Source organism: Puma concolor, chromosome A2, assembly GCF_028749965.1.
Source record: "Puma concolor isolate L17-30 chromosome A2, mPumCon1.1.hap2, whole genome shotgun sequence".
Classification (NCBI taxonomy): domain Eukaryota; kingdom Metazoa; phylum Chordata; class Mammalia; order Carnivora; family Felidae; genus Puma; species Puma concolor.
The window spans coordinates 158,072,921-158,093,184 of record NC_141668.1 but is presented as its reverse complement, the minus strand read 5'-3'; the positions used below and the strand labels follow the sequence as shown (position 1 = coordinate 158,093,184).

The 20,264-nt window shown below is 55.5% G+C and overlaps 1 protein-coding gene across 1 annotated transcript in view; it reads right to left on the bottom strand.

Annotated features, from left to right (window-relative positions):
* Window positions 1-20,264, bottom strand: part of ELL (elongation factor for RNA polymerase II) — a 75,928-nt gene that overhangs the window by 5,140 nt on the left and 50,524 nt on the right. The window contains exons 3-8 of the mRNA XM_025916457.2: window positions 15,962-16,083; window positions 15,382-15,545; window positions 13,004-13,278; window positions 9,571-9,695; window positions 2,211-2,307; window positions 586-1,060 (exon numbers count right to left, since the gene is read on the bottom strand). Coding sequence (XP_025772242.1) covers window positions 586-1,060; window positions 2,211-2,307; window positions 9,571-9,695; window positions 13,004-13,278; window positions 15,382-15,545; window positions 15,962-16,083 — 1,258 coding nt within the window. The remainder of the gene's footprint in view (window positions 1-585; window positions 1,061-2,210; window positions 2,308-9,570; window positions 9,696-13,003; window positions 13,279-15,381; window positions 15,546-15,961; window positions 16,084-20,264) is intronic.

Sequence of the window (20,264 nt, the reverse complement as noted above, 5' to 3'; positions counted from 1 at the left end):
TGCTCTCTCTCCAGCCAGCCTTGTACCTGCTGCTGTGATCCCAGCTTTCTCGACTTCGGCTTCCGCACCTGCTACATGACCTCATCCTGACTCCCTACTGCCTGCTGTTCTATGGACAGCTTCCCAAACCCAGTCTCCACGGGCTGAAATATTCACTAGTCAGCAGGCTACACAAGGCCTGCGGCGGCCCACGTGCCGCCCCACTGCCTTCCCTGAACCCCAGCCCCACCCTGCTCCCCTTTCAGTGTCTGGGACCTCCCTGCAGCCAGGGCTGTCGCCTGGAACTAGCTCCTCTCCGGGTGCGCTGTTTGCCTCCATAGGCCTCAGCTCGGTCGGGTTCTGTGCACCCAGCACCAGCCTGGCACACAGCAGGACTGCAGAAGCCTCCAAGGCCAAGACCACTGGGGCACTCATGACCTCGTACAAGAACACAGGGTGCAAAGGGGTTGAATGTGCAGGGCGTGCCAATATGGGGGCCCATGGGGTGGTACAGCCCCCTCTGAGCAATGGCGGGTGTGGGGAGCTCAGGCTCCTGGCAACGTCCTCCTGCAGTCTCCCACCACAGGCCTGTCTCCTGGTACCTACCCGGGGCATCTGGTGGGGCTCCAAGGGGGCTGGGTAAGTGGTCTGGCAACCGGGCCTGGTGCCTGTCCTCAGCTGCCCTCTCCTTGTCTTTGTGCTTCTTGGACTTCTTCTTGGATTTGCTGCGCGATGAGCCGCCATGGGGCCTGCTGGGCTGGGCACAGTCCGTCAGCAGGGGCAAACCGAGGCGCGTAGTCGGGGCCGGGGTGGCCACTTCTCCGTGATCACAGTCCCGGCCGCTGTGGCCCAGGTCATTGCTGACGTCAGCCAAGGGGTCATGGGCCCTCGGGGGCTCCAACCGCGGGGGCAGGTGGGCATCTGTGCCAGCCAGCGGGCCTGGGGTAGGCAATAGGGCCTCGCGGCCATGGGGTGCACTCAGCTTCCCATTGATGGCAGGCTGAGCTCTCTGGGTGAAATGTGATATCCTGAGTTTCTTGTTGGCCAGGGAACTGATGAAATCAGGAGGCTGTGGTCGTTTCTACAAAGGAAGGGAAACAATTTTAAAAGGGAGACTGTGTCTGGAACCACTGGTGTCCCTTGAGAAGTGGCTGGGGAGCAACAGGCTGGCCCTGAGCTCAGCAGCGAGGCCCTAAGAAACCCGGTGCCCACCTGCAAGGCCCACTCTGGCCACAAGGGGGCACACAGAAACAGCCAGGCCCTTGCTGAGGCAGGCTCAGCCCACCCTGCGTAGGAGCAGAGAAGCAGCATCAGCAGAACTGGCCAGCTGAAGCACTCAAAAAGGCCACCTCTAGGGACTGGTCTGAAATGTCGCTGCTTCCAGCATCTTCCCTAGATGAGGGGGATGGTGACAGAATCAAGTCTGAAGGATACAGGGCAGCCCCACCGGCTGGGATATCCACCCCTCTAGACCCAGGACTCCTTGGATCCCCATGGCAACCCTGTTAGGTGTGCAGGCCTCATCCCCATTTCACAAGTGAGAAGGCTGAGGCGCGTGAGGCAGGGACGGACCACAGACAGCCCAGACCCAGGGAAGCAGCTAGATAGAAAGATGGTGGACTGCAGGCCCGCGATCAGGGGGAAGCAGTGCAATGGGGCCCTCAGCCCTCTATTTTGGCCCCAAAGCCAGGGCACGCAGAGACCTGACCTCGCCACAAGCAGGCTTCAGAGCCTTGGACACGGGCTGGGAGCCTCCAAGGCAAAGGAGAGAAGGGAGATAAATAAGGGACCTGGGACAAGGGACTCACGGGCCAGAGCATGCGGGTAGGGACATGTGAGTGCCCTTGCTGACTACTGATTAAATCAGCAGCGGCCACCACTCACAGGGCCCTGTGCCCGCAGCCAGCACACTCCATTTTACAGAATGTTCGAGACAGCTTTGAGAAGCAAGTGCACCTGCCATGCCTGCTGGCTCAGGGCAACGCGGTGCCTGCTCTCCATCCACCCACAAGTACTCGAGGCAACTGCGCCAAGGGCCCGGGCCCGGGGCCCCAGACTGGGGGAAGCCAGGCAGCTGCTCACTCACTGCAGAACATACCCGGCCCTGAGCCAAGGGCCCAACAGGCTACCCGAACACTGAGGTCCGGCCTGGCCCCCTGGCTCCTACCCCGCCCTCCCCCCTCACCACTGCCACCACCACCTGCGGTCACACCCATGCCTGCCACTCCTACCTGAGGGGGCGAGGCAGAGCTTCCATGTTCCCTGGGAGGACTGGAGGCAGCAGGGTCTCCGGGGAGGCCACCTGCACTCTGTGGCTGGCACAGCTTCCTATGAAGGAGAAGTGGGGTAGCTGAAAGGCCCCGCACACCCAGGCCCACCTGCCTTTCCACGGACACCATGCTGTCCCACCCTCACCCAGTGATTTGGGGAGGGGCCAGCTGCCCTGGCAAACCAGAACGGGGTTGAGTACCCAGGAACATCAGGGCATGGTAGGCAGAGAGCAGCCTGAGCATGTCCACCCTGGGTTCCTCCATAGCCCAGAGGACCACCCCGCTCAGTGTCCTGTTGCACCCAGAAGGGTCAGTGGACACCCCCTCATCTAGACACCCGTTACTGTGGAGACCAGGGACCCAAGTAAAACTGACTGGATATTCAAGGTCTGTGTCACGTCCCTGTGGAAGCTGGGTAAACTGGAGCACCGGCCCCCTCCTTTTAAAAACAATCATTCAGGGCGCCTGGGTGGCTCAGTCAGTTGAGCGTCTGACTTCGGCTCTGGTCATGATCTCACTGTCTGTGAGTTCGAGCCCTGCGTTGGGCTCTATGCTGACAGCTCAGAGCCTGGAACCTACTTCAAATTCTGTGTCTCTCTCTCTCTCTCTCAAAAATAAACATTAAAAAAAAAAAAATCATTCGTCCTAATAATGCTGCTTACTGCAGAAACTTTAGAAAATGCAGAAGGGGACTGAGATGACCTGGCATGACAGGAAGTCCTCCCGGATTCAGGACTCACCTTCCTGGGAGCCACATTACAATACCTCCTCAAGGGCGACAGGGGCAGCCAGCGATCCACAGGAGGGGTACCTGAGCATAACAGTGCAGCCGGGGACCAAACAAGAGACACTCTGACACTCAATGGGCAAACAGAAGGCCTACTAGTGACCCTGGCCTGAGGCCCCTCTCTAATCCACCTCTCATATTCCTGGAGGTTACGAGTCTCACAGGAGCCCAGCCGCCAGCCCGGTGCTGTGCGTGGTGCCGCGGGCCCTCCAAGTGCCCTGCAAATGTCTGCCACGGGGATCATGTCGTCTGCACTGCTCTTGAGCACTGACAAGCAGAGCACAACTCCTTGACCGATGGCCACATTACAGACCACTGCTGCTGTCCCCTCCGCAGTGGCCCCAAATGCAAGGAGAGCCACAGGAAAAGGGCCTGCAACACGCAAGCACGCACCAGGGTAAAACAGTCCATGTGGCCACAAGGGGTACTGCCAGTCTACTGTCCGGGCCACAAGGAAGCAACCGGAGGCATTCACATGCACTCTTTCTAGCCTCCGTTAAAAAGGCACGAAAGAGGGGAAAGACAGCAGCACGGTCTAACGCAGAAAGCAGAAGTGTTGACTACCTTATAGGAGCCAAGAAAACGGGGTCCCAGGCCACGGGACCCCACGGGCCTGGGGGTCAGAGCCTCAGAGACCGCAGAGAAGGGGCTCCTGCAGGGCTGTGCGCTCTCTGCTCCGGATCCTGGTCCACTGCGGGGAAAGATCCCACAGTATGCTGAGGAGTGAAGGAGCCCAGGCCTTCTCTGGGAGGCCAGGAGGCTGCTCAAGACACACCCGGACAACAAAATGGACAGACGTGTGGCCTCAGGAGAGGCGGAAAGGGAGGGGCCCGTGGGGCTTCAGAGAAACCTCAGCAGCCCTCCTGAGGAGGTGAAGCCGCTCAGAGGAAAGTCTTGAAGGCCTGCACCCGGGCCTCCAGGTAACAAATGTGAGAGAGACAAGAAAATGCATTTGAAAGGGAAGAGAGACTCTATAAGCAGATGAAAATTTTAAATCCACAACAGAAACACCAGCCTTAGTATCCTCAGAAAGACAAAGGACTCCAAATAGACATTTCTCCACATGAGAATAGACATTGGTCATTCTCCAAACGAGAATAGACATTTCTCCAAAGAAGATACACAAATGGCCAAGAAGCACATGAAAAAGCGCTCAACACCATTAGTCGTCACGAAAATGCAAATCAAAACCACAATGAGATATTACCTCACATCCATAAGAGGGCTAGAATTAAAAACAAAAAACCAAACAGAACAAAAACCAGAAAATGGGGGGGGAAAAGCAAGTACTGGTGAGGATGTGAAGAAACTGGAACCTTTCTGTGCATTGTTAGTGGGAATGTAAAATGGTGCAGCTGTTGTGTAGAAAAGTCTGGCAGTTTTTTGAAAACCTCAACTCCACTCCTCCTTCCTCACCTGAGAGGACTGAGACTCTATGTCCATACACATCCTCTGACACAAATGTTCACAGGAGCGCTACCCACGATCACCAAGAGAAAGAAACGACCCGAGGGTCCAGCAGCAGATGAATGAATAGACAACTGTGGTGTATAACCACACACGAGAGAATATTACTGAGCCACAAAAAGGAACAAGGCTCTGCCACGTGTTACAATCTACAGGAACCTTAAAAAACGTTACAGAGTAAAAGAAGCCAGTCAGACAAGGCCACGCGGTGTATGATCCCGTTTATATGAAACGTCCAGAGAGAACAGGCAAATCCAAAGACACAGAAAGCAGATCAGTGGTTACCAGGGGCTGGGGGAGGGCGATGGGAGTATCTGCTAATGTGGGGTTCCATCTCTGGGGACGTGTTCTGGAACCAGCTAGAGGTAGTAGTTGTACAATGTTGTGGACATAATTAATGCCACTGAATTGTGAGAAAGAACAAAGCTGGAGGCATCAATCCCGTGTTTCAAGATATAGTATAGGGGTGCCTGGGTGGCTCAGTCGGTTGAACGTCCGACTTCGGCTCAGGTCACGATCCCACAGCTCGCGGGTTTGAGCCCCGCGTCGGGCTCTGTGCTGACAGCTCAGAGCCTGGAGTCTGCTTCAGATTCTGTGTCTCTCTCTCTGCCTCTCCCCCACTCACACCTTGTATGTCTCTCAAAAATAAATAAACATTTAAAAAATTAAAAAAAAAGACACAATATAAAGCTATAATAATCAAAACAGCATAATACTAGCACAAAAAAAATAGACACATAGATCAATGGAACAGAATAGAGAGCCCATAAGTAAACTCACGCTTATATGGTCAATTAATCCAGGACAAAGGAGGCAAGAATATCCAACAGGGAAAAGACAGCCTCTTCAATAAATGCTGTTGGGAAAACTGGACACCTATATGCCAAAGGATGAAACCAGACCACCTGCTTACACCATACACAAAAATAAACTCAAAATGGATTAAAGACCTAAATGTGAGACCTGAAACCATAAAACTCCTAAAAAGAAAACACAGACAGTAATCTCTTGTACACTGAGTTTAGCAACATATCTGTTGGATGCATCTCCTCAGGCAGGGGGAAGAAAAGCACAAACAATTGGGACTTCATCAAAATAAAAAGCTTTTGCACGGCAAAGGAACATAGACAAAACAAAACGACAACCTACTGAACAGGAAAAGATACTTGCAAATTATACATCTGCTAGGGGATTAATACCCAAAACATATAAAGAACTCACACAACTCAACACCCCCCCCCCCAAAAAAAAAACCACCCCACAAATAATCTGACTTTAAAAAGGGCAGAAAATCTGAACAGATATTTTCCCACAGACCTACAGATGGCCAACAGCTACAGGAAAAGATATTCAACATCACTAGTCATCAGGGAAATGCAAATCAAAACCATGAGATATCACTTCACACCTGTCGGAACGGCTAGTATCGAAAAGAAAAGAAACGAGTGCTGGTGAGGATGGGGAGAAAAGGGAGCCCTCCTGCACTGTTGGGAGTAATGGCAGCTGGTACAGCCACTGTGGAAAACAGCATGGAGGTCCCCCGCCCCCCAAATTTAAAAACAGAACTACCAGGCAATTAGCAATAGCACTACTGGGTACTTATACAAAGGAAACAAACAAACGAATCAAAAATATACAAGCTCCCCTAAGTTGACTGAAGCATTATTTACAATAGCCAAGATATGAAAGCAACCTAAGCGGCCGCGCGAATAGACGAACAGATAAAAAAGATGTGGAACATAAAAACAACGGAATATTACTCAGCCATAAAAAAGGATGGGGCCTCACTGTCTGCAACAATGTGGATGGACCGAGAAGGTATTATGCTAAGTGAAATAAGTTAGACAAACACCATATTATTTCACTTATATGTGGAATCTAAAACATAAGATGAAATAAATAAATAAATAAATAAATAAAATGCACACACAAATAAAAAGAGAAACAGACTCATAAATGCAGAGAACTGGTGGCTGCCAGAGGGGAGGGGCATGGAGGGGGGGAGAAAGAGGCGAAGGGAATTAAGAGATACAAACTTCCAGTTATAAAATAATTAAGTCCCCGGAACAGGCACAAAAAGTACCGCGTGGGGAATACAGTCAGTAACACTGTAACAGTCTCACAGGGTTACAGATGGTGACCACACTGCACTTACTGGTGAGCACTGAAAAATGTACAGAACTGTCATATCATTATGCTGTAGACTTGAATCTAATGTAACACCGTATGTCAACCATACTTCAACAATGAAAAATTTTAAAATAAAAACATCACTCCCACGGAATGAGAATGTGATGCTACAAAAAACCAGACCAAAGACCAGTGGGAACTAGAAACAATTGGCAAAAGGGATGGGATGGGAGAAGCTGAAGAGAGAGAGCGACGTGCAATGGGGAAGATGCGCAAGTGGACAGTTTATGGAGCGCAACCCTGCCCCCGTGTCAGAGGACACCCCCCACTCCCCTCCCCCTCTCTGCCCCCTGCCTCACATAAAGGGAGGTTGCCGGAGGGGCATAGGAAGCCTTTCCAGGAGCACACACAGGGTGGGAAGAAGGATGAAGGGAGTTTTCAGGCTGTGAGAGCAGAGACACTCGCCCCAGAGCACCTGCCAGGCCACGCCGTGATCACGCAGACGTGTAAATGGCTGGGTGGGGAACCTCCAACCCTTGTGGGCCAGGCCTTCAACATGGAGGCAAAAGTCCTCGGGATCTGCAGGCCCAGACTTGGGCAACTGCCAATCCAATCTGACTGAGCTATGGCAGAGGGGCCAATCAAAGCCCTTTCCTCAGGAGCTGTATCCCTTCAGCACCAGGGCAGAATCGCAGACCCAGGAATGGGAGAGCTTGCACAGGGAGAGGGAGAGGACTGAGGAGAGCGAGGGGAGAGTGAGAGGGGAACAGGAGTGGAGCGGTCTCCTGGGGGAACCGGCAGGACCTCTGATCTGCTGAAAGTGACAAAAGGCCATGGGACAACCACGGGAAGCTTGGGTTGTGAAGGACAACGCGAATGAGCAGAGTAAGTGACAGGGCAGCCAAGCAGGTTACCAAGTCCACAAAGAGCGTATGTGATGGGATGGTGACTGTGGTTTGGCGTGTGGTCCAGATGCCTGCCCTCGGGGAAGCGAGGCCAGGACAAGTGCAGGTGGCGGCAGGGTTGAGGGGAGTGAGTGTAAGGCCAGGCAACGTTGCCAAAGTCTCATCCTGCACTGGGAACAGCTGGGGCAGGACGGGCCCCAGCAGCTACACACATGGGGAATAGAAGCACAGAGAAAGAATCGAAAGGATGCAGGAAGTGGGTGTCTGTGTAGAGCAAAGCCTCAGGGGCCCAGGTAGACTCTGCAAGCAGAAGCGTGCTTAACTCAGGTATGGATTTTGAACAAGCTGTAGGAAAAGGAGATGGCCCAGCTTCTGGGGTGACACTCGCCCCTACTCCCCACCAGCAGAAATACCCCAAGGCCCAGTTTTCCTTCCTGCCATGGGGCCATGGCTTCAAGAACTGCTATGCATGGGGTTTTCTTCGGGGCGTGAACAACCTAAAAAAGAACTGAGCAGACAGGTGGCTGGGGTCACCTTCAGCCTGGTCACGGGCATCGAAGATGCTGACCCTGACTTCTGCACACCAACCAGTTCAAGCTTCCAAGGACGGTAGGTGCTGCTGGTAAGTCGAGTGTTTCCTGGCGAGGCTGATCCCTAAGCTGGCCCATGCAGACAGAAGAGCACCATGCTGGCCCAGGAGAAAGCCAAGTGCCTTGGGTTTACATGAGTCCTGGCAGCTCACTCAGCAGAACAGGGAATATGAGCCCGGAACTGCACAAAGCTCCAGAGCCGAGATTCCTACTGACCCCACCTACACACACACACACACACACACACACACACACACACACACACACACACTCCTGGCCATTCCCCTTCTGGGGAGCTCAGTGTGGCCAATGCCCTCAGGGTCTGAGAACAGCAGCCAGTTAGCGAGAGGCTCTGAAGGACGGGAGGACAGGAACAGTCTTGCAGTGAGTGTCCCTCGTGTGCCCCTTGCCACCTCCAAGCACTTGGGTAGGTAAACTTGACCATTTCAACAGTGGTCAACTCAAGACATATTTAGCTGGGGCAACAGCAGACCCCAGAGAGGGGATGGGGGCGGGGGGGTGGTTTTCTGCTGAAAACCCCTCCTCTCAGTCTCCCCAAGACCTCTGGACAGCTGGAGCCGTGACCCTAGGCTGGCCTAGAAACAGGTACTGGCTTGGGGAGGAGTGCCCTGCAGGGCTGACGAGAATCTCCGGGTTCACCTAGAGCGGCCCCAAATCGGCTTTGCTTTCTACACGCAATTAGTGCTTTAAACAGCTGAACTTCAAAACACACACACACACCTCATAAATAACTCCAAGTCCCTGAGAAATCACTTAAGGACTAATTAGTGTATCAGCCTGCTCTGAAAGCCGCTTCACAGCCCGGCTCCCAAGTCAGGCATCAACTGAGAAGGAAATCATTAATTGCTTGCCTGAGCCAGGCAGGGGCCTACTTAACCACTCCTCCCCTGGGCCACCAAGGCCACTCCTGACCTCAGGTCCCAATTAATCTGAGAGGGAATGTGTTTAATTAATGCTACTTAATCATGTCTGTGGGGAGTTTTGTTTTGCTTTGTTTCTCTCTGCTTCAAGATCTCGAGAGGTTCTTCTTAAGAAGGAAGTGGCCTACAGCAGAAGCCTGTGGGGGTGTGCAGGTTTGGGAAGGGAGACTGATGGGAAAGGAAAGGAGGCACTGGGATAAGCTGGGTGGACTGAATCCTTCTGTCTGGGCATTCTGGTGTTCAGGACAGTGACTTGTGCCCTCCACTCCACCCAGCAGGGGCTGGCCTTTCCCCCGACAAGGGGCCACGGTGGCCTGCCCGGGCACCGTGGCATCCCAGGCAGCGGGGAAAGGCTGCCAGAGAGTCTCCATGGATCCTTCTATCTTGCTCAAGGGCCCTGTGGCCTTCAGAACCACACAAGGCCACCCCAGCATCCTCAGGAGGAGATCTGCCCCAGAACCAAGGTGTGGGGACAGGCCCAGAGATGGGAGGCGGCATTACCGGACCAGCATCCGCTTCAGCAGCTGCTGGTCCCCTTCCGAGTAGCCAGGCCAGTCCTTCTGCACATCCTTATACACACAGTCCTTCAGCGTGCATGTGCCATCCTTGGCATTCACGTTGGCCACCTGTAAGAAGAAGCAGAATCACCTTGCGGGAAGCCCAGGGGAAGCAGGAGCTACTGAAAGCATTTGATGGAAGGTGGGGGCAGACACACAGGAGGGGAAAGAGGACAGAACCCCCCCCCCTGCCCCCCGCCAAATCCCCTGCCTACCGGGGCAGCAAGCCTTAGGACGCAAAGGGGTCAGAACACCAGGTCCTGACACACGCGTCTTACAGCTGCCGGAAGACAGGTTGGCTCCTAAAGGGGCGGTGCTGCCATCTATACTCGCCGAGCCCCATCACCAGCCTCCCGACTGAACGTTTCATCTTCACCAAATTCAGGTTAAATCTTAACACCCAAAATGATGGTGTTAGGAGGTGGGGCCTTTGGGAGGTGATGAGGTCATGAGGGTTTAGAGGCCTCATGAACGGGACAGCGCCCCCTATAAGAGACTCCAGAGGGCCCTCGCCACTCCTGCCACGTGATGACACAGTGAGAAGACCCACTCTGTGAACTGGGAAGGGGGCCCTCACCAAACCCCCAATCTGCTGGCGCCTCGATCTTAGACCTCCCAGCCTCCAGAACTGCGGGAAGTAAACGTCTGTTGTTTATACGCCACCAGTTTATGTTATTCTCTCAACAGCAGTCTGAACAGACCGACGCCCGCTCTTGAATACACACTCCCGGGACACACGTGGCGGAGGCTGGGGCAGCCGGGGCCTCCAGGGGCCAGGCTAAGTCCACCTTCCCCGCAACCAGCCAGCCCTGCTCGGGCGGGGTAGCAAAGGCTGAGCTGGTCTCCAAGACTGTGAAGGCAGACTCAAAACGCTGACCCTGAGGATGCTTATAGGAGTTCGGGCCCCACCCCAAAGCGGGTACTTCCGGGACTATCTCGCTGGCCTTTAGCACACGGCCGCAGGGAGCTGGCGCGGCGGCTGTTTTTCACTCTCACGGGCTTCTGAGAGGACTCTGTGTCACAGCGGTTTCCACAGGGAACATTTTTTAATGGTTGAGTAATATTCCACCAAACATCTGCACTGTGATTTATTCAAAGGTTTCTCCTTTGTTGGATGCTGACGCCATTTCCAGTTTCTCTGTAGCATATAAACAGACACCGCTGTGTGCAGGTTTTTCCATGCTGGCGACGTTTTCCTTCGGCCAGCTTCCCAGAAGTGGGATTAATGGGTCAAAGGCTCTGAACATTTTTATGGCTCTTGATGCGTTTTGCTAAAATGCTCTCCAGAAGAGCCACCCACCCGTCAACACTCCCACCCATGGAGGACGAGCCTGTGGGTTTCTCTGAGGCCCCGCCAGCACCGGAGACAGATGCTTTAAATCTTTGCTTTGGATGTTTTCACAGAAGGAAGAGGGAAGGTGCCTCTGAGGAGTGTGGTTTCGTGTGTGTTGCTCATTGGAATCCCTGATCACTTGGGGGTGGCTGGAAATGACCAGCCGGGGCAAGGCCCGGCCCACAGTGTTCCCAGAGACCTTCCCCTTCCTCAAGCTGATGGGGTCCTGCTACTGCCCATGACCACCAGGGAGAACAAGCTGGGTAGTAAATACAGAAGCACAAGGCAGATGGGGCCATTTAGAAGAAATCACAGTAGACATGGGGAGCACCCTCTGCCACCGACACCACGGGAGGCTGCTGACTCCAAATCAACCTAAGAAGCCAGAGCCCAGCAGGGTACCTCTCTGGTCCTGAGCAATGAGAGCATCTCAGAGGTTAAAAAAGCAGCAGGAACCCCTGGCACAACGACATCAGCACCGACAGATCCCCTTTCTCTTTGGAAAACTGAGCCCGCTGGCATTCTTGCTGCATCGGAGGACTGCTCAGAGGGTAAATCTCAGGTGTAACTGTGTGCACGGTCAGTTAAGTTTCATGTCCTGGTTTGAGGGGTTCAAGTGCTTCTTCTTTACTCTGGGCACAAACAGGGCAAGAGAGGAAGGTGGGAGCATGGGCGTTCCCAAGAACACCACAGTAGGGGCCAGTGGCGGCCTGACCGGGCAGCGGTGTGGACTACAGTCATGTCCAGGGTGGGCACAGGTCCCACCTGCGTCTTCAGTCCTGGCTCACGTCTGAAGACCTGGCAATCTGCCAGCCCTGCCTCCTTCTGAGCTCCAGCCCAGGGGAAGGGCCTCCACTGTGCTTCCCTTGAGTTCCCAAGGATAAGGCTGACACCTGCGACTTCCCAAGGAAACAAGCCCCCTAAGAACATCATTCCTGTTCTGGAGCTTTCTGGATGCTTTGGCAAGCCCCTCTGCCAAAGAAAACTTCTGAGCCATCAAGCTACATATCTACCTTCTAATAGGCCAGGAGCCAACTCGTGAGCTCAGAGGGAGAAACCTTAAAGCTTGGTCCTCGCCTGCACAGCCTCTGAGTGGGGGACAGTGGCTCAAGAGGCCACATCCACACAGGAGTTCCTGCCAAGTAGAGCCCCTGAGGCCAGGGTCCTGGTGACGTGAGGGGCCGCGAACCCCGTGGCTCATCCTCAGACACAGCTACCAACTGTCACAGCATGTGAGTTCTGCACTGCTGCCAGGAGCGTCTGAGGTGGGATGCAGGTGAGCTGGCGGACAGAATCCCTGGAGGCTCGGCCACGCCTCCTCCGCAGGATGCGACTGTCATGCCAGCCACGTGGACCTCAAAGCAGGGCTACTTCACAGCAAGGAGGCATCTGCGTGGTCTGGCTGATGTGGCGAAGCCAGAGCGAGCCGTTCACCTTCCCAGGGGTCCTCAGACTCCCTCCGGGGGCTTTGGGAGGCAGGCCCCCCCCCACCCCTGCTCCAAAGCCTGAGCTGTGCCCTAATAGCAGGCTTCATCTGCTGACATCACGTTCAACCCCTCAAGAGGTGCTGCGGGCAAGCTGCAGCCACACACGGAAGCCTGAGGGTCTCCACGTGAAGCCCCTTGCCCAGAGCCACGGCTGGTGTGGTAGGGACGCCCACTGACCGTGGAGCCTGTGCTCTTGTTAACTCACATATGCGGTCACCCAGGCTTCTTTAAATTCTAAAAGCCTCCGGCGGCGAAGTCTTTGTTGGATCCTCTGTGCTGTGCCCGCTGCCTGTGTGGTAGCAGACAGCGAAGGAGGAGCATGCTGACCTCCCTCGGAGCCAACCTCGGAGCCACTGGACAAGAAGCACCATGGCCAGAAACGTGTCCGTGACACCCTTAAGCCGGTCCTAACCCGGAAGGCCGAGGCTCTGAGGCAGGCTGCGAATCTTGGAAGAGATCCCAGGAAGGGCTCTTCCCAGCACCCCTGTGTCCAGACCCTCTGCCGAGGCCACTCAAGGTTGACTGAACCCTCCACCCGGCCCCGGGCAAGCACGAACCTGCTGGAGGAGGCCGTCCAGCGCATCCTTGTCCGCCTGGGCCAGGCCGTCCTTCTGCAGCCGTAGCAACAGCTCGGCCTTCCGATAGGGCCTCAGCGCCAGGAGGTGCAGCACTCGGTCACGGAAGGGCCTCTGAGACACCCCACTGCCCCCACTAATGCCACCAACACTGCTCTTCTTGATGGCACTCGCCAGGTTGATTGGCGTCGCCCGCTTCCGGGAGGGCACGGCGTCTGTGGCCCCCGGAGCTGGTTTCCGAAACTGAACCTTCTTGCCTGCAACGAGAGCCAAGGCATTAGGGATCTAAGGGGGTGAGGGGGTATGGCCTCTGTGTCCCTCCGCCTGGGGCTGATGCCGAACTCTGAGCGAGTACGTGGACGCCTGCTGACGGCCAACAGCCCAAGGGGAAGGCAGCTGGAGCCCCATCCAGCCTGGCCTGCTCCGTGGGGACCTGGAGAGCGGAGTACACCATCTACTGACCACACACAGCTACCAGGCCCTCGCAGGGCCCCAAGTGTCAGAAGCGGGAGCTGCAGGAAACAGAGGTGTGTTCAGAGCTTTAATGGATTTCATCAAGGGCAGCCCGACCGCTATACGGAGAGGGCGGCTGATGAAAAGGGTGGGGTTCCTGAACCGCCAGAGGCAGGCGCCCCCAAAGCCTGCACATCACAGCACTCTCCAGCCACAGGATCCGCCATTCTCTTTTATGATAAAGGAGGAGTGGATAAAGGTATGGGGCCGCTTGGGCAGCTTCTCTGGAGACCCCGGGGTAGGAGCAGCTCCCCAGGCTGCAGCCCCGTCAAGTGCTTCTTGGACAGACCCAGAGTCCCGGGGGAGGGGGGCAGCGGCCCGATCCCCCACCCCCCTAGTGCAAACAGACTCCAGCACTGCTCTTGAGGGAGGGGCCTCTGCTCAGAATTTGTTAACTCCACCCCGGACGGCAGCACGGCCACTGAGGGAACGTGCACGGCCAAGTGAGGTCAGCGCGTGCCTCACGTCCTTGGGCCAGAAAGCTCTCCACAAGAACTTTTTGTTTTGCTCTCATCCCTTAAATCTCATTTGTCAAATTAATATGGGAAGGAGTGCTGTCAAAATCCTTAGGGCCAGACTTTGTTCCCAGAGGACCCAGCTGATGGGCTGACGCAGGGTAGAGGAGAGGCCTGACGCAGTGGGACATACATGACTACGCTTTCAGAGGCCAGGAGACAAGTGCTGCCACCAGAACCGAAACCAAGAACTCTCGCCGTCCCCAAAGTGGTACAACAAGCCACACTTTTGACCAAGTTTTTGGCTGAAGGACCCAGAAACTTACTAAGATGTATATGAATGTCCACATTTGCACGCTGAGGCGAGAGCAGGCAGGGGAAGCTTTTCTGGATTCTGGCTGCTGCCCTTGGGCGGCTTTGTCCCCAGCAGCAGCTCACAGCCCTGGGCATGGGCTCCCTCAGCATGCACGGCCACATCCAGCAGGATGCAGCGTTCACTGGTAGCATGGACTCCTCCTGCCTAGGGTTTCGCTCAGAGCCAACCCCACTGCCACGCCAGTGAAATCACATACTCCTTTGGGGGCCTTTGAAATCCTCCCACCTTTTCTTAAAAAACAAAAACCCCCAAAAGCCATTAAGGTCCTGTTTGCTGTAAGCCATGTTGTGCCCTTCTCGGGCCTAACGCCCTTCTCCTTGGCCTTGAATCCTGAGGACTCTTGAACTTGTCTGGGTCTAGGTGCTGGGAAGACTAAAGCAAGAATGGAGCTTCCTAAAAGTAAACACTTTTCATGCTGCTGGTGTCTCAACTTCACCAAAACCGTTTCCAAGCAGATGATGAGCTGCCAGAGCCTTCTCGTCCAGCAGGAAATCAACACATTTCCTTCCCAGTTGTGACCTGACAGGCCCTTGCTGGCCCCAACCCAGCAGCAGACTATTTGCCATAGGGCACATCTCACAATCGGCACCTTGCCGCTGGCCGTGTCAGGCCTGGGGAAGAGCCAGCCAGGCGGGTGAGGGCAGGGGTGGCAGCTGAAGGAGGACAGACCCCAGCCCTGCCATCGAGGAGCGTGTCTATCTCCCTGATGGGTAGGGATTCCCGAGGTCAGAACCTGAGAGAAGGGCTCGTGGATTCGGAATTCCTGGAGTTCTTGGGGCTCATATTCAAACTGGGGAATCAGCAGGTGCCACAGCCCCCAACAGACTCGGCCAGTACAACAGGACCTTTTCTGACCTGACAATGAGAGATGGCTCCCCTTGCTTGGGGCTGCACCTCTGTCAACCCATCATTCCCACTCCTGGCCAGGACAAGCCCTCAGTCCCTCCTGCTCCCCACCACAGCTGCCCAGCAGGCATGAGCCCCCCCACAGGCGGAGTCGCAGGCCTCATCCTCACCCAGGTAGCGGCCTCCAGGCTTGATGACGATGGCACCACGGCTCCGTGTCTCCTCCTCAGCTTGCGCCATGCTCTGTCGTGCTTTCTGGTAGGAGTCATCGGTGGCACACACCGTGATTTTGTCCTGGATGCTGCCCAGGCAGTCCAGGTGAACATCCCCGTGGCTGCAAAACAAGGGGCCAGAAGCTAAGGTGAACTCCTGGGATGACAGGGAGACACGGTCTGGGCGCCCGTGCTCCCCCGTTACCCCCCAGCTGGAAATGGGGCCAGCGCTAACTTGAGCAGCATCGTTTCCACACAGCGTATCTTAACCTGGAAAAGACAAGGGAACCCAGGCCCCTGGGCAGAGGTAGCAGGCCTGCACCTGTGCCCTGGACACACTGAATGCAGCAGCAAGGCTCGGGTATGAGAAGGGGGATCTGGAATGGTCTGGCTGGCTCAGTCAGTAGAGCATGCGGGTCTTGATCTTGAGGTCGTGAGTTCAAGACCAACACTGGGTATAGAGATGACTTAAATAAATACCCCCCCTCAAAAAAAGAGAAGAAGAAGAAGGGGGCACTGCGCCCAGATGGGGCCTTACCTGGATACATATTGCTGGATGCAGTCAAAGCTGCCCTGGGGGCTGTCACGGCCAATGTTGGAGAGGTAGAAGGAGAAGGTCCGCGCCTCCGTGGGGCAGTCAGGCTGGGGGATGGAGATGTGCTGCATGGAGAGGGAGAAACATCACTGGGAGGTCCACATCACGGAGGGGACCGTGGGATGGGCCATCCACTGGACCCCAGACCGTCCCCCACAGCTTGACACAAGGAGGAAGTGCCAGTGCTTTCTAAGCATGGCACGTTGGTCTGAGGAGCACAGAGCACTTAGCACATGCCCGGAGCCAGGGAGCCCACCCTGATCTGGGCCATGAGCCAATTTCCCACCCAGCAAATGGGGCAGATCTGGCCTGGGACATGTGTGAAGGTGACGTGAGACAAGACGGGCAGCAGTAGCGACCAGTGCACACTGAGCAGCCGATATGCTCCAACCCTTGCTCCCCTGTGGGATACACACTCCACCTGGATGTCCATTCACTGTCCTGCAGCCAAGACCAAGGCGGGTGCAGGCCCCGAGGGGCTCACAGACCGGCCGCACCCTCCCCCAACAAACCGTGACACGGTTACATGTGACAAAGGATGAATGTCTTGGTTAATAGAACCCTGACTTTGGACAGTGCCTCTGCAGAAGGGTGGGACAGCCTGACCGGCAGATAGACAGACAGCAAAGGTCCCGGCCAAGGTGCAGGGCTTGGTGCAGGTGGGATAGCATTGCGCCCACAGGCCGGGGCTGCATTCCAGGCCAACCCTCACTGGGTTGAAGTCCTGGGGGCTGTGGAGGAAGCTGGTGGGAAGATCCATGCTCCGGTTGCTGGCCCATATTTGGGGCACAAGATGGGCCTCCAGAACCCTCTGTTACCAGTGGGGACTCCTCATAAAGTAATCCCTGGGTTTTGAGTGCAGGAGCTCAACACAGCTAGGCACACAAACAAGGGGGGACAGAAGTGGTAAACGGAGGTTGAGGGGGTGGGCAGGCCCCATTCAGGACTTATCCTTGGGCTGCTAAACGACCTCAGTATGCCCAGGCCCTATTTCTTCTCCACTGATGTGAGACCACCATGCCTCCCTCATCAGCACTGGACCAAACATGGCCCCAACTGAATTCCAGCCTTGCCCAGCTGTCATATGTAAATAAGGGCAGTTCAGCCTGAGACTGAGGACACGGTGGCTCAGGTCACAAGGAGGGCCGCTGCCCTCTTCACAGCCTCCCTCCCTTCACCGCTCCGCAGGGTGGTGTGTGGACCCATAAGAGAACCTGCACGTGCACCTGGCCTAGAGTTAGCCCCAAAATACTGAGTGACCTGCCCAGCCTGCAGTCCGTCCCTGCCCCAGACGTGCACAGTGAGAGCCAACGTGGCACAGACTGGCTCCCAGATAAGGCAGTTCAGCCCTGTCCTGCCTGTATGTGACATCTCCTTGTCTCACACTTGTGCCCATCTTGTGCTGCCGGCCCATCCCTTCTTGGATGTGACGTGTGTTCTCCATCACAGAAGCAGCCGGAACACGCCGCCCAGATGTTGAGGCTCAGGCTGCTGAGGGTCACTGCAGGAGACGCACCCAGAGCCAGATACGCACTGATGCCGTTGCCCAGAATGCAGCCGGAAGCTCATGCACCCCAAAGTCAGCAAGTCAACAGTAGCTTCCGGTGGAAGCTGACACCCCTGCCATCGGGTGGCTCTTCCTCCACCCGATCCTTGAACCTCCTCCTCATCTCATCCTGGCTCTGATGGAGATATAGCCTCCCCAGGCGCCACTTTCCATCTCAGTCTGCTCAGAGGACAGTGGCTGCCTCAAGGGCAATGGTCCTCACTGGGCTGTCACCCCTGAGAGGAGGGCAGGAGGTCAGGTCTCAGTCCCAAAGTGATTGTGCTTCTCTCTGGGTGGGAGCTGTGGGGACTCTTCGTCGTGACCCTTTTATGCCATCTAAACCTTTTCCACACAGGTGTGTGCACCCACCTCCAAAATTCGTCCTGGACGTGGGGGTCTCAGCACAGAGCCCAGAGGTGGGTTTGTGTAGCCACTGGGGCCACAGGATGGTGGGAAACCTGGGGCTTGAAACTGATGCATGGGAGAACGTGATGCTGCTGGGGACAGGGGAGACACACACAGAGGTCTCCAGTATCCTTCAGGACAAAGGCGGGGACACCCGAGCGGGGGAAGGAGGAAGGCAGAGGGGAGGTTTGCTGGGAGCCTGGTGTGGCCAGGTCTCTCGGCCCTATCGCCGCCCAGCACTACCACGGCCTGAGGACTCCTTTGGTTAACGGGCGGCTTTGCTGCTCCTCAGTGACGCTGGTTATCGGTTACCAGTCGGTGGGCACCAAGCAAGGAAATTCCCCATCTGGGCATGAATAGACCAGGAATGCATGGGTTTCTCTGGGCCAGCGAAGAGCTTGGCACCATGTACCAGGATGTGGCCCGACAGTCAGCCCTGCTCAGCTGCAGCACGTGCCTCCTGGACCGAGTCTCGGCTGCCCCACGGGGGCCACCATGTGGCCCTCAGCTGGCCTGGGCATGCAGGTCTGGGTGCCTCTAAGGTCAGCCCTGACTCCAGGTTATGGGGGCAGGGGGAGTCACTTTAAACCTAATCGAGTGTCTGTGTACACAGACCCAGAGCAGCAAACAGGCTTGTCCTTCCTGGGCGGCCCTGAGTGCCTCTGAGACCTGTGAGGGGCACAGGTCCCTGCCAGAGCCCTTTCACCTCCTCCTTTTTATTTATTTATTTTGAGAGAGAGAGAGAGAGAGAAAGAGAGAGAGAGAGAGAGATTGAGATTGAGAATGTGCACATGTAACCAGGGGAGGGGGAGAGAGACAGGGAGAGAATCCCAAGCAGGCTCCGCACCGTCAGTGTGGACCCCGAGGCAGGGCTCAATCTCACGAACGGCGAGATCATGACCTGACCTGAAATCAAGAGTTGGACACTTAACTGACTGAGCCACTCAGGTGCCCCTCACCTCCTCCTCCTTTTGAAATCCATGCTAAGTGGGACCTGCCTCCCCTCCCCCCCCCCCCCCCCCCCCCCGCCCCCATCTGCAGGTGCAGGCGGCAGCTGTGAAAAGGCACATCAAGTCCTGGTGGCAAAAACTGGCGGGGGAAGGGCTCGATATTCCGTTCCGTAAGAACAAGACAAACAGGTACGCACAGGAACCCAAACTCCAACTGACCAGGTTCTCTCTGGCCAGAGGAGGTTCCAGGCAACACTTGCTTTCTTAGTTATTTTCGCTTCCTAAAGAAGCCTCAGAATAAAACATGTTCTGGGTAAAGAGACCCACGGTTGTCCAGCTGAACTTGACTTCCAAGAGCAAAGCAGCCACTTCGGCCCAGGGGCACTCCCTCAACCCCAACACCAGGGTGCATTCTAAGCACCTCCCTGCATTCCAAGACCCGCTCTCATGCCCTCACTCACCGAGGATGCTCAGAAGAGCGAGTGCACGCCCCTGCCCTCTGCTCAACCTTGGCACACAGATGGTTCCCGACTCTGCAACACCCCATTTTAGAAATTTTTTAGACTGTTTTCAAATTGTCCCTGTGACAACACGGCAACAAGCACCCTCGTGCCTCAATCATGTGCACATCCCGGACTGCTCCTTCAGAGTTGGCTCCTGGACACACAGACAGAAATTGGTCAAAGGCTTTCGACCAGCCCTGCCAAACTTCATTCTAGAAACTGCAGCTCAGGCAAATGCCGCAACGCTAAACTGCCCTGGATACCACCCCTACTTCTCTTTTTTCGTCAACTGAAGAGTTTTGGGGTGAGGCTGGCCAGGTGGAGGTTTCTTTTCCCCTCTGGAGGCTGACTTTTCACCAGCTGTCAGACGTTCACAACTCAGAAGTGAACCCCAGGGGCACCTGGGTGGCTAAATCGGTTAAGCGTCCGACTCCTGATTTTGGCTCAGGTCATGATCTCACAGTTTGTGAGTTCAAGCCCTACATCGGGCTCCGTGCTGGCGGAGCCTGCTTGGGATTCTCTCTCTCTCCCTCAAAATAAGTAAAATAAACTTAAAAGAAAAAAAAAAAAAAGTGAGCCCCAGACAGCAGAGGGGCCCAGGTCAGCCAGCTCAGTGTCTGGGAGAGGGCAGGGAATGCAAACACAAACATGTACGTGGCAATGAAACAGAGATGAACACTTTGCTCTGGCGCATGACACCCTAGAGGCCAACACGCTACAAGTGAGAGACCTGGCAAATGCCATTAGTCACCCCAAGGAACTAGCCAACGCCAGGGCCCGGCCACACACCACAATCTCCTCGGGCAGGCCTGGCTCCCATGGTGCTTACAAGCATAGGCAGG